A 14,604-nucleotide genomic window follows, 5' to 3' on the forward strand; every position below is an offset into this window, starting at 1 on the left:
GCTGTGATGGGCTTACGCATGTGCCTTTTTATCGAGAACAATCAGATGATCAGTCAGATTAAAATATTTAATCCTACACTGTTTTAGATTGTGATCTGAGATCAGTAAAAGCAGGGATTTCACGTATCCAAATATATGTGTGCTATGCACAAAAAAGGCAATGTTAGAAATCCATTGTTTTGATTACATATCTAAAGCTAGATGATTTAGAAGTGCTATCATTAGGACTCTGTTCTTCCACACATATGTCAAGTGTGTGCTTGGAAATTACACTAATTTAGAATTATTATGAACAGTGCCTTTTGAACAGTATGTTCAATGAGAGTAGTATTTTATGGTCCACCTATGATGTTTCATCCTTTAGAACACCGACATGTAGTAGCAGAACTATTTCCATATTAAAGTAAAATAAAATAAAATTTATTGGCAGAAATGAATGCTTTTTTTCCCTCTTCCCTACCAAGAAAAATATTTATATACAGCCTTCTGCTCCCAGAATGTTCTCTTTTGGTGCTTTCACTTGCCGAAGATAATTGAGGATCAAAATATATGAAAGATCGGAAATTTAATATATCCTGAGCAAAACCATCAGATTTGTGACTTAACTGCATAGTAAAGCTGAGGAGACACTTAAGGAGACAACTTAACTTTTCTTTCAGATAGCTATTTCATCATTGTTTCATGAGTATTTTGTTTGTTTTCCATTCTTTCTTAATGTCATCATGCTGCAGATGAGAATGACTAGATAAGAAGAGTCGGGGGAGATCGTTTCTAAGTTGTTTGAAGGAAACAGAGTGTTTTTGTAATGTCTGTGTGATGCTTAACGCAATGAAACTCACTATGTAAACCATACCTATGGTGTAAGTCATAAAAATAATAATTAGGATGATGGTGAAGAACTGAATCCTTTTGAAACAGCAAAAGATGAATCAGGACAAAGATATTGTATGTTTCTTCTGCTCATGTTTTTCATTGCTAGCTTTGTTGCATGAGCCACTAACAAAGTGAATTTGGTTTGAAGAATGGGTCACTTACTCAACAGTTAATAAGTTTGTATTACTAAGAAAAAATAAGTTTGTGTTCAAACTAGAGTTTTTCTGTGGGGATGAAAATTGGTGGATGAAAAGTGCTAGGCGTGTGTTTTCTCAAAGAGTAATTTGTAAATATATCTTTACTATTACATAACACGAGTGATCTAGAGCTACTGGTGGTATAATTTTTTTTCTTTTCTTTTCTTTTTTGTTTTTTTCCTATTAGGTACTAATTTTCTATATTATTGATTATTTATTATTTATTTAGTTTAGGTACTATACTTCTAGATTTATTTAGCTTATACAGGTGAGTTTTATTTTGCTGTGGGTTTTTTGGCATGGTATTTGGATGCTTTCAATTTTCAGCATTATGTGTATGTAGGCATATTTTTAATTTTTATCAGTGATGAATTTCCTGTGAAATCACACAGCAGTTTACACACTTTTGATATGTTTCATCCCAGTGCTTCAGCCATACTTGGTAAAGCAGATGCCAGTCTCTTGGCAGAGGACAGTGTGTGTTACTGGAAGTAGCTGCAAACTCCAAGGCATTGTGCAGTCGCCAAGAATGTTTCCAAACAGATGTGTGGTAGCCTTTCTTAGTGAAATGCCATTGTTTGGTACATGTGCTTACTGTCCTTGTTATTGCTTAGCAGTCTGTCTAGTCATTTTCTTTGGATATGTTTTTCAAGACATAAATACATATGCGCAGTTCTTTCTTTCAATATTAACCACAGTGGGAAAGCTGAATCTGTGAAAAGCGATGTGTGGATAACAAGATCAGGGTTGACCGTTTTTCAGTTTAAGTATAGTATAATACATTTATACCTTTAATAAAATACGTGTTTAGATTTTTTGTGGATAGGAAAAAGCCACATTTCTGTAATTTTTTTTTTTTTTAGTTTAAATACTTGAGCACCTTTTTCTGAAGCTATTTTCATGTTCCTGGATCTCCTATTAACATGTTTGTAGAAAAGCGAAGTCTACAGTTGTCATCAGATAAAGCAGAACTTCATAACTTAAAATCATCAAAGGATTATTCTTTTAGTGGAAGTTTGAGCAAGTAAAAGTGCTTGGAACTGTAATAACTGGAAAGTTTATTTTGGATCCAAAGCTGGTACTTGCTTAGCCCTAACTCTGGCTTGCTAATGATAGAATATTGCATGACGATTTTGTGCATTGGAATTGTGGTAAGCTATTAGTATTTGAGTGAAAAGACTTTCGTACTTTACTGTAGAAAGTTGTTTTTATTATTTAGTTGTTGTAGGATTTTATATGCAGCCTTGAAGTCTTCTTGGCAGTTACACTGTGTAAGAGATTAATACTCACTTTTCACGTGTTCTTCAAACTAATAGTTGCTAGAATTGTGAAGCCGTATAAACACAATTATTTTTAATTGGTCGCAAATACTGGATTCCAGTGAGAAAAATTAAGGATCTGTATTAAAAGCAAATGAATTAATGACTAATCTTGTAATGAATGCCAGCTAAGTAAGAGTGTAATTATTGCCTATAAAACGTAGCCAGCTATTCCACATGCCTTTAAATATCCCTGAAATTATTTGAAAAAATGAGTCTGTTTCCTGAAATTATTGAAAATAATATTTTCTTTGAGGCACATAACTTATACAAATTTCAGTCAAAGTGAAACATTGACTGTAATAACTCTAAGGATGAGATTTAGTAGAGTTCTTTGAACAGCATTCTTTTTATTCTTGGGTCCAGTAGAGACTTTGTGACTTATAACAATGGCAGCTATGACCAGTTTTATTCATATTCAGCAGTTAGGAGATGAGGTGATTTCTTAACATGGTTACTTACAAAGAACTGTCAAAAAAATAAAATTCTTCATTACTAAATAAAGGCTTATTTAAATGAACCTTGCTTAGGGAAAAAGCAGGAATACTTCATAGTGCTAAGATGGTGTTTCAAGCGGTCTAAGAAAATGTAGCGGATCCTTGTTATATTCATTTCTGTGTACAGGCAGCCTGCTCATTCAGTTCTCGCAGTTATGTGCTCAACTTTATTTTTGCATCTTTTGTTTTTTGTTGTACTTGAAAACATGAAATTCTGACCTTTTTAAATTCTAGCGGACAGTGCTATCTGATTCAGCTGCAAATGGTCAAGTTGGGTTGGACAAATTTGTATGCTGGGGGCTAAGCATAACACCTGCCTGAGATTTGTAACAGTAGATCTTCACAGTTTTGGAAGTAATTATGAAGCTCCCTGAAAAAGACATCAGCCTTTCTGACGAGAGAATATGATGGGTGATGATTAGTGTGGAGAGGGGCCATTTTCGAGGAGACAGCTTTATGAGTGTCACCTAGTAGGTCATCTTCAACACCTCTAATTGGTTTAAATGGCTATAAAACATGGGTTGGGGAAATTAATCTCATTGTGTCGCCATCGTGAAAGGCTGCAGAGGTTCTTGCGTAAGCTTTCCCTCTTTGTTGTGCTTTTGCATAACTGTGGACTGTCACTTGTTCGGGTTGCTCTCTTCCATCTACTTCACAGTTATGAAACCCTAATTCTTTTGCAGGGTATGTATTTCATAGTTCTCTCTATAGAGCAATGCTTTCTTCTTTTAAAATATGAACTAAAATAGTCAATTTATTCCAGTAACTAAATACTTTCCTTTTTATATAACCGAGATCTTTAAGTCATTATGCTTTTTGAGGTTTATGTATTAGTAAAAGCTTAGAGCAATATGCTTTGGTTAACATTCTGAAAGTAGAAGAGAAACTACTGCCTGCTTCATAGGTTTATCATTAGCGTACGTTACTTAGCGTGTGTAGGCCTTGACATAATAGAAATGAAAATAGAGGGTGATACTGTTTCAAGAATTTGTAATAATTCCTTCTCTTTAACACATGAATGTGTTCAGTATTGGCAAAAGAACACGTTGCTACCAAAACTGAAATAAGATCCTTGAAACAGAAAGGATGTTGCCATGGAAAAATGAAGTAACACTCAGCACAGCTGCGAAGCATTAATGAATAGGATATTTTTTTAAAAGATCATTTGTGTTTGGTGTGGCTTGGAGGGTCCCAACCAGATGGTTTCCATGAACAGGATCTGACCCCCAGCTTCAGGACTTCTTACTGGCAGATTACTTCATTTTCTTTCCCTTGGATTGTCAGATCCTTACATTAATGCAAGATTTACTGTTGCAGATTTATATTCCGCTACATAAATCAGTCACATTTTACATTAAATTCACAATTTTAGACACACAGTTTAACAGTTATTTAAAAAGTGTAAAAAGATTTATATGATAGCTTAAATATATGCTATTGATGTCGTTTACTTTTAAGATATTTAAACAACGTATATTTTAAAGCACTTTCTGATTGGTGAAGCAAGCTGTAGCACACGTTCTGTCTTTTTGTCCGATGTTTTATTCTACCCTTTCAGGTGCACTCTTCCATTCCTACAGTGGAACTTGTTATTAATCGGGTGTCCAGACTCTGTCAGACAAAAAAGAAAAACCACTGATGTTGGTAGTGATGTATAAGCAGAACCTGCCTTTGAGAAGTTCAGCAGGTGCAATTCAAATGCTCAGATTTGCACGTAATAGGCCCTTGAGCGTTCAAGTTGATAATTTCTAATATAGTTACAATAATTGCATGACTTGCCCTAAAATGTGGAATTTTGTCGCATATTCATTGTGCTGGCTTCTGAAATGCTGCAGTAATGTTTTGCAAATTACATTTATTCATATAAAATGAAGCATAAATATGCAAACTGTGTCTGTAAGTAAATCTGTAATATTACAGATTGGCGCTTAATGCTATCATAGGCCATGAATTTTGGTATAGTTTACAACTCCCGTGCAATCATCTGAAAATGAATACCAAAATATCCATCTATGTATATGCAAATTTTCCTCAAGCATCTGAAAGGGGTGGAACTATTGTGATTTCACTTCAGTATTCTTGATGTAATGAAGTACAATAAAACAGAAATGGTCTGAAGAACTTGTCAACCAAGCTGTACTGAACTGCAAATAAGTGTAAAAACTCTGAGTACTGAGATTTCAAGAGTACTCTGTAAAACATCTCCTGTAGATCCTGCTGCCAGTAGTGTGATAAAGTATTGTTTCCCTCCTAGCTGATGGAATTTTTGAATTAATTTAACCACATGGTTTGTTTAGGCAGGCAGCATTTGATGTTGGTCATCATGAAAAAAAAAAATATATATATATATATATGGTTGATCTATTATAAACTGTTTTCTCAGTAAGTGGACCGATAAAACAAAAATTATACTGATCATAACTTATTTAGTCATCTATTTATCATTATCCCACAATGATTTGACCTGCAACAAATTACTAATAGACCAGAAAGTGATCTGATGTGTCACTGTAAAAATCTTTGCAAATTGACACGACTAATTTACCATTAAAAAAAAAAAATCCAAATCTATTACATCTGTAAGAATACACTGTTGCTTTTCATCCGGTATAAATAAAGTATGCTCTGTAACCTTGGATCAATAAACTACTTATCAAAGATGTAATTAACTTCATTTTACAACTCAAACAGTTCTAAAATGAGAAACAAACACAGCCTTCATGTAGCAATGTATTTATTTTTGCAAAATTCTACTTATATTTTTCTGCAGTGAATTCTTGTCAGTTCGTGTAAGCAAAAGGGCACAAATATGCTGAAATAAAGATGAATATCTGTGTTCTCACAAGGCTGGCAAAGCACTTACGGTGCTGAAAATTTCAGTTCTATTACAAATCAGTATTGCAGTCTCAAAGGATTAATAGCCTTAAGGAAAGGCGGTATGGCGTACAAACCTTGGTTATCAGTTTTAAGCTATGATGTCAAATTGGAGGAGAGGTGTTACATAAGTTTACCACAAACAAATGTTCTTTTATCACAATTACAAATAACATCTTCTTGCTTAACAAAGCATTCAAATGTGCAGGCTGTTAGGGCTATTTGATATCCAGGTGCAGAATACTGCTTCTACAAGCCAAGACTGTAACACTCTGCAGCTCATACTTCCTCAGAATTAACAAATCGCGATGAGCTCAGTTCTACATTTGTACTCGTTTAGTTGCTGGAAGTTCAAAAAGAGATAACAGAATGGTCACAAATTTTTCAGAGTAACAGCATTGTTTGTAAATAAAGAACAGTAAGTTCATATGAAATCAAGTGTGCTACTTCTGATTGCACTTAGAAGCTGAACTTTATTCGTCTTTTTCTTTATACACCTATTTATTTTAAACTTAGTTTTGTGCTAACGTTAATATATTTTCTAGTTTGCCTAAATAAACTTTTTGTACTTACTCTTTATTCTTGACTGCAAATTAGAAACAGAATTACCCACTCTTGCTAACAAAAGATGATGTACTGCCAGAAGAACGGGACTTTCTAGTTCAGTCATGCTTCCTGTCAAAAGAAAGATAGGTAGATTTAGTTTGCATGGCAACACATTTTTGATGAAATTACAGGCCAGACTGACTCTTTTCTTTCCTCTTATTCCATAAACCAATGAGTAATTGTTAGTTTTAACATTATTACAAGTACATAGTATTTTTAAACCTTTTGTATCATCTTTGAATGATAATCTATTTCTGAGAAATCTTTCTTGATTTTGTTTTTTCAGCTTGAAGTGCAGTCGTGTTGTGTATTCCTTCCAAATGACAGCCTGCCTTCTCCAAGTACCATTGTATCAGGTGACATTCCTGGGACCGTCCGAAGCTGGTACCATGGGCAGGCCACTATGCCTGGCACACTTGTGGTCTGCTTGCCCCAGATAAAGATTATGAGTGCTGGCCACAAGCATATGGAACCACTGCAGGAGATCCCATTTGTTGTGCTGAGACCCATCCTTGAAGAAGGTAATGCAATAAATTTTAAAAAAAAAAAATAAAATTGTTAATTTTATCTTCATTTATTTTCAAAACTTGTAATGTTGTGGTTTTTTAGCAATATGTTATATATTATCGATGGCTAGGAATACTAATGACAGTATTCACCTCATGAAGATTAAAAAAAAAAAAAAGTGAAATTCATTGGTGAGTTAACAGTCGTTCTGTGATATGCTTTGTGTGTCTGCTGAAGCAAGAAAAAAATCAGAAAAGCAGTTTTTACCTACGTTGGTTTTGCCATTCAGGTTATTGCATAGTCAGGAGCACTTGGTTTTTCACATGTTGGAGCAGTGCATTGTGAATTCCAGGATAGAATGGAGGAAGGTTGGGAAAAATATCTCCTACCACTTTTACTGTGGGAAAAAAAGTGTCATGAGTCTAATATTCAAACTGAGACAAGAAAAGAAATTCATACTTAAAGTAGTCTATCAGATTGATGAGACTTTATTGGTCATCGTGATAAACTTGTCATGTAGTGAGTTGTGTTTGTATGCACTGTAGCAAGGTTTTTGTAGAGAGTTATGAAAAAAATTGAGAAGGTTATTTGAATATTTATGGATGGTTGCTCTTGTGCATAGTGTGAAGATGAGAATAAGTTTGATAATGCTTTTTTGGAAAATTAGTATTTGATAGAGGTTTGCGTTTTGTGTGCCTAGGTGAGGGTTGAATCAACTTCTAATATTGTGCAATTGATTGAGAAATATGTGGGATGAGCTTTAAAGGACTTAGGAAGTGACAAGAAGATGGTTATGTTTAGTGTGATTGTATAAGAAATTGAGTCCTTAGATTGTTGTAAAGGCATATGGATTTGCAGTAGTATTCTGAAGGAACACTAATCTGAATCTTGTTCTCCTTATATTCATATAAAAAAAATGTATATTGGAAATAGGTAAAACAAATATCCGTGACAGTCTTGAGTCGTGGTATTTGGGTATATTTTAATGTCATCCATGATATCTAGCCTTAGAACCAAGTTTTAAAAAGTCATGAACGTATCATTGCACAGTTAATTCATTACTGTATTTATGTAATATATTTTTCTGAAAGAATAGTTGCTCGTGTGTATTTGTTAAAAGATGAGGAGAGGGAGATGCAGCAGTTACATTTTTTGTGACAGCATTTTCTGGTAAAAATTACTGTTTTGTGCATGCATGTTGCAGAAACAGAAATTGTTATAAAGGATATGCTGTAAAAAATTGAGTCAGAAGTGTATGCAAGGTTTACTCCACTTCTGCATCTGAAATTTGTTTGGATTTATAGGTGTTTTCCTCTTCCTTTTGTTCTTCCACTTACACTGGACTTTTCTCCTCCCTCCTATGTTTTATCTGAACTCAGCAACAGAAACAAAACTTCAAAAACATAACTTTCAAAACTTTGTAATTCCAAAATTCATATCAGAAGTGTGCAAAATGCTGCTAGCGGGGAAAAAAAGAGAAAGAGAAGGGTAATATGTCTTTCTTCCTAATCACTTACTTTCAGTAGAGATAATCTAATTTGCTGATAATAGTGGCAGGTAAAAGATAAAAATAAATTTAACCAAAGTCTTTTGTTTGTTTCAAGCTGATGATGTAATTTAAAACATTTATGAAAGTAAGAAGTCACTTGAATTTTGTCAAACTCAGATTTAAGGGAAAGATCCTAGTGAGAGAAAAGAATCTCCCTGGTTGGGATAAAGCTTATGGTAAGGAATTTATTTGTGTGTGGCTTTTTGCTCTGGGAATAATGCCAAACAGAAGTTCTCACAATCTTGATATTTTTGATTCTCTAATGGATCTGTTGACTTCTCCTGTGCCAGAACTCCCCCTTAAAGAGACTGTTGCAAAGATTTGAAAAATCTCATGAGCCACTTTCTTTGTTTCTTGCAATGCAGAGCAAAATAATCTTTATGGACTTCCGTTGGGAAAGTCTTTAATTTCTGTTCTGTCTTTGAACAGGACTTAAGGGATGTGGTAACATGTTTTAGCAATAACACTACTTCTCTGAAATGGTATTTATTCAACCTTGCTTTTCCTGAATGATACTTTTGAATCATTCCTCTGTAAAGTAGATATGAAAGACTTGTTTGCAAGGATGCATTGTTAATTGTAAGCAAGCAGTGCGCTCACTCATTCATTCTTCTGTTCACATGAAAAACTAAAAGAAGAGGAAAAGGGAGCATAGTCATGCTGTCGTGGGGATATGACAGCCTACTCACAAAGACTTACTGACCTCGAGATGTCAACATATTGTAAAAATAGCTTATCCAAAGTTCCGCAATCAGGTCTTTCAATTTGTTTTCAGTCTTCAAGTAATTGTAGTTTGTAAAGATACTTAATAGACGAACATTATAGCAGTACTTTGATTTGGAAACCTAACTTAGCTCAGTCATACGAAGTAGCATATGATTAGAAATGGATATAGCTATGTAAAGAATGAGATTTTCTGTGGCATTTTTGTTGAATAAATGTTCCTTAATAAGTTCAACAAATTTTAATTTACATTAAGTATTACCTTCATAGTTCAAGTCAATGTGATGAGAAAATTTTTGTTCCAATTATTGTCTGTGAGGTATATCACTGAAGAAATTAAGATAGTTAGAAATGAGAAATCGAGTAGTTAGAAACTTAGATTTAAGAGCAAGACTGAAGTGTTTAGGAAAGTGATTGAAGTGGGCTGTAACATTCTGTGGATGTTGGTGTGCATCTAACTTCATCTACTTACAGTTCTACGTATTTTGTAGGTCGCCTCTAAGTGGTCTTCTGAATTTTTTTGCTATCGTATTTAAAATGTTCTGATAGAAAAGATATTGAATACATGAAGGGAATATAAAGTTAGCTTTGCTGGTGGCGCCGAGTTTCAGAGTAACAATGAGTACATTTTTTGCATCTATGAAGTCTTCCTACATGTAGAAATTTTCATTTTAATTATTTTAATTTGGAATATTTTCCTGACTTCTACTCATGATTTTTAAACCAGTTAGTGTTTGTTGTTTTTTTCAACCTGTTTCATTTTTGATGGTGCTTCATTAAAAAAACAAACAAACAAACAAACAAAACCCTATTATTTTATAATCCTTAACTGGCACATGTAAAATGTTCCCTTCAAGATTCAGATTGGTAGAGTCTATTGAATCAGTCTTTGTTTAAAAAAAAAAAAAAAAAGTTGAATTTAGGTAAGATACAGTAAAATAAAATATAGAAAAAAGATGTTCAAAATACCTGAAAATTGATCCTGCAATTGCTAGGTGTTGCATTAACATTGTCATATGGATAGCAGCATACTGATGGTTGTTGAAATCCCTGTATTTCAAATATTTAAATACGAGGGCAGACCCTGAGAGATGGCTTTTGTTTCTGAAATACAAATTATATAACTTCACAGATGTTTTTAGCATATGTTTAAGCTCGGAAAGTCAGCATCTTTTAGCATAGTATAAAATTAGAACTTCTAATAGCAGTGTGTGAATTAATTTTAATGATGTATATTGGTCATAAACTACCGCACTAAAATAGAAGCATAAAGATTTCAACATGAATAAAAAGGCAAGTAAATGTTAATAGTAGTATGTTGGCTGTTCTGAGAAAACGTGTCTTGTAGTAGATTAAAATAATGCTGTGCTTCAGTGTAAAAACTGGAAAATAATTTCTGCAAATTAAAAGATTAATATGTAATAAAGATATTTGGCCTGTTTTTAACAGTAAACTTTTTGACATTCAAATAATGCTATTTCAGTTGATACTCAATGTCAACATCTTAAACAAACAAACAAGTTATCTCTTATGGGTAATAACTTCCTAAAATTAGCTTTCACATTTTAGTGGTGTTCTTCAGTATCTGGATAGCAGTGAAGCTCTACTTAAACAACTTTTAATACTGTCTTCATACGTGTGAGATCTCAAATAGCTGGGCTTAAGCTGGTGAAGCGTGTGTGTTTGTGCTTTCGTTTGAAGTCTGTGGAACTAAGTCTCATCTGCTGAAGTTAGCTCTGAGCTTGGTCAAAGCTCTCAGTGCTTTCAACTGTGTGCAACTAATTTATGCAGTCATATAAATCTGCTCTCTTATTGCATGGCCGGGAGTAAGAAGAGTAAATACAATACTAAACTAAAAAGTGATGATTGCTATATCCTTTTTTTATTCAAACATTGCATGTTGCTTGCAAACGTAAGTGTATTAGAAATCCCTGTGAATACTTCATAGCGGATAAAGAAAGAGAGCTGGAGACAGAGGAATGAAGATACTTCCTAAAGATTCCAAAGGATACCTTTAGCAAGTATGTGAATAGACCCAGAACATATTTACTTTTGTGGTCTCTCTACTACCATTACTAACTTTAAACAAGCAATTTATCTTTTGTACAGCTGTCAACATTATATACACTGTGTTGTGTACAATTGCCACTTCTGCAATATGGTTTTTAAAATAAAGAGAAGTGTCATATAAAAGTGAGAGAAAACATATAATAAAATCATTAGTAGTTGAGTACAAGAGTTGCTCTGAAAGTAATGTCTCCTACTTTGTTATGTCAGCCCACGGTGTTAGAGGCAGATGTTGGTGGAATGGCAGTAGAGTTGAACCTTCCCACAGATATTCTGTTACGTGTTGTTGCTGTGTGACAGATGGCAACAGAGGGGCAATCTGACGAAATGGTACCTGACATGAAGGCGTATGTGAAGCAAAGGTGTGCCGCTGAATTCCTCCATGCAGAAAAAAGTTGCACCCACTGACATTCATTGACACTTCCTGAATGTTGTGGAATGTTTACCAAACAGTGCATGTGAGCACAGGTTGGCAGTGGGTGGTGCATTTCGGCAGCGGTAACAGTGACATGAGAGACAAGCTGTGTTCTGGATGGCCATGCACAACTGTCGCATGACAAAATGAGGGACATCTCCATCAGCTTATCAGCTAATGGTGGTGAATGTGTTGAAACACAGTGTTTTGTAGCTGAGATTTTTTTCTATCAAATAGTGTTGTTATGCCCTTTGGATCTATTTTAGTTCCCATAGAAATAAACAGGAGGCATTACTTTCAGAGTAACCTACATACATTTATGAATATTGTATCTCATGCATATCAAAAGACATGGTGAGCATTACACCTAGCTAAGTACATTAAATAGTTGCCAGTGAAAATCCTTGCACATAGCAAAAACTTTATTTCACATATATTGCAAAAGTAGTTCTCTTAGTAGAACAGGGGTCTTACAGTAGCATTTATAAATTTGGTATGTTATCAAAACATAGTGAACACATTTTCAAGTTTTTCAAATCAGTTGTTGTCTTTGGAGAAATTAAAAATAAGGATGTATTCAAGCTGTAGGTGAGGAACTAACCAGAACCTTGAACTATGCTGGGTGTCTTTCATGTATATGTTCTTACTGTTAAGAACTGGGTGAGCTCTGGCTCCACTGAAGGTAATGTAAGTTTTATCTACAATTTTTCAGCCTAAATGAATCACAGCAATTACATGGCAAAACAGTAGTTTACATGGAAAGGAAGATTAGACAGGCAGAGAAAACATCTACAAAGTGCAGCACTGGCTCTTCATTCCTACTAAGAAATGAGCTTTGAAGTAAAACCTCTAAACAGTATTGCTCTTAACGTTTAACACTTTAAATCGCTAAAGTAGTTTCATAAAAGCAACCTACAAAATGAATCCATGTAAGTAACTATCATTTCTTTTTAACAGATAAACAAACTCAAGTAGAACCACAAAACAAGTATTTTATCAGAGGAACAGCTCTAGTATTATAGAATGTCACACTGTGTATGGAACTGAGAAAGATAATTGATGAAAATAAGGGGGGATTTTATAGGTGTAAATATGTTGTATTTGCTATAGTGTTTGTTCATCATAATGTGTTTTATGTACATCTGATAAAATTGCTTTGTGTTTTTCTTTTAAGGTAGACACTGCATACCGTGTGAAATAGTTAACATCCCTCTTTGGAGATCCTTTTTAATCCATGAGATATAGCCTATGTGATGTGACCACTGTAATGGTCACAAAGAAATACAAAGGTTATGTGTCATAGTCAGAAACATGTCATTAGAGTTGCCTTTGCATTTGAATTTTTTTCTATTACAATTAATATTTTGTAATTCTTGGCTGACGGAATTTGGAAAAAATACAGATTACTAGCTACTTTTAAATTTATAATCTGAAACATTTCCAAAATGTTTTCAAGTTCCTTTGGCTAAGCTGAATTCTTCAGTATGTCATAGCTTCAAAATAAACTACTGAAGTTTTCAGTTTTCTTAGGATGAGATACACAGATGAGATGCTTAGATATTCCAATTTATTTATTATTCTGTGACAACCAGTATAAATGTGCATTTATATACAATCTCTTGTTCTGATTTTCAAAACTGACTTCCTATTGAAGGTTCACAAACTGGGTATCAACTCTCATTCAAGTGGGGTCAAAAAAGCCCAAATTCCTCAGCAGAAAGTCTGATGACTGGAAAGTTTATGTAGAGGAAAAAAAAAAAAAACCAAAATAATTGTTATGCTCGTATTTCTAAATAGCAAAAGCCTGTATCTGTGGTTTCACGTGAAATGAGAATTAACCACATCTTTTGTTGCCTCGTGGCCTAGGTAGTCTCACACACACACACAGAATTGTAGGGGTTGGAAGGGACCTCCAGAGATCATTGAGTCCAACCCCCTAACCTAACCCTAAATGCTGTAGAAGATACAGCATCAAAGGCTTTACTAAAGCCTATGCAGGCACTGTCCTCCTGATTTCCTTTGCGTCTAATGCAGATTAGAAATTGTCACCCCAAAGGTATTACTGAAAGCTGAAGGCAGCAGTGATTATAACAACTAGGTTCATCTGTTGTTGCTTTGTTTTCCAGCCATACTGGATTAGTCTAGTCAGTGCTGGACAGATGTGATCCAAGTCTCATGTGCTGAGCTGTGCACTGGGATATTCTTTGGTTAGCACAACCCTATGGCACCTCTCTGTTGAGATGCAAACTGTGAATTTTCAGAAGAAAAGCATGTATAAGCTGAAGAATAATGTAAGGAACTGCTTCTGCTTCCCCATATGCTGAAATAAGTGAAGAGTGGTTTCAGAAAGCTCCCGAGTTTAAGGGGCATTCTGTAGTACAGAATGTATCAGTGTACATTCTTTAAGGACTGTTGAACATTCTTGTTCACAGGTTGCAGTTAAAACCCACACTATTTAATTTTCAAACAGTTACATAGCTCCTGTTAGGCTTTAAGGTGTGGAATAGAATTAGTGGTTGAATTGTGCTTTTGATGATTCAGGGCTAATTTGATGTTCTTTGACAGCAATTGCTGACTTCTAAGTAGGTTAACGATAAGGCCTTTACCGAGTTTTAAGAAAAGTTTTCTATTATTTATGATGACAATTTTAACTGTTTTCCCTTCTTTGTCATCACTAGGTGATGCTTTTCCATGGACCATAAGTCTGCATCATTTCAGTATGTATACTCTTCTTGGACAACAGATGACTCTTAATTTAGTGGAACCAATGGGCTGTACTTCTACTTTAGCTGTTACATCACAGAAACTGCTTGCTTCGGGGCCAGAATCCAGGCACTCATTTGTCGTCTGCCTTCACGTTGACCTGGAGTCCCTTGAAATAAAATGCTCAAACCCCCAGGTTGGTACGTTTAATTGATTTATGAAGAGAAATTTAAAATAACTTGATTTAAGTGCAATTCTTCTGCGCTTTCAGGAA

The 14,604-nt window shown here is 34.5% G+C and overlaps 1 protein-coding gene across 5 annotated transcripts in view; it reads left to right on the forward strand.

Moving 5' to 3' along the window:
* The window catches only part of VPS13B (vacuolar protein sorting 13 homolog B), a 415,034-nt gene that overhangs the window by 207,962 nt on the left and 192,468 nt on the right, over positions 1-14,604 (forward strand). For all 5 annotated transcript variants that reach the window (XM_052704440.1, XM_052704437.1, XM_052704439.1 and 2 more), the window contains exons 23-24: positions 6,653-6,887; positions 14,306-14,526. In XM_052704440.1, the coding sequence (XP_052560400.1) occupies positions 6,653-6,887; positions 14,306-14,526 (456 nt within the window). The remainder of the gene's footprint in view (positions 1-6,652; positions 6,888-14,305; positions 14,527-14,604) is intronic.

The sequence above is a fragment of the Tympanuchus pallidicinctus genome, unplaced genomic scaffold (assembly GCF_026119805.1).
Source record: "Tympanuchus pallidicinctus isolate F22 unplaced genomic scaffold, pur_lepc_1.0 scaffold5, whole genome shotgun sequence".
Lineage (NCBI taxonomy): Eukaryota > Metazoa > Chordata > Aves > Galliformes > Phasianidae > Tympanuchus > Tympanuchus pallidicinctus.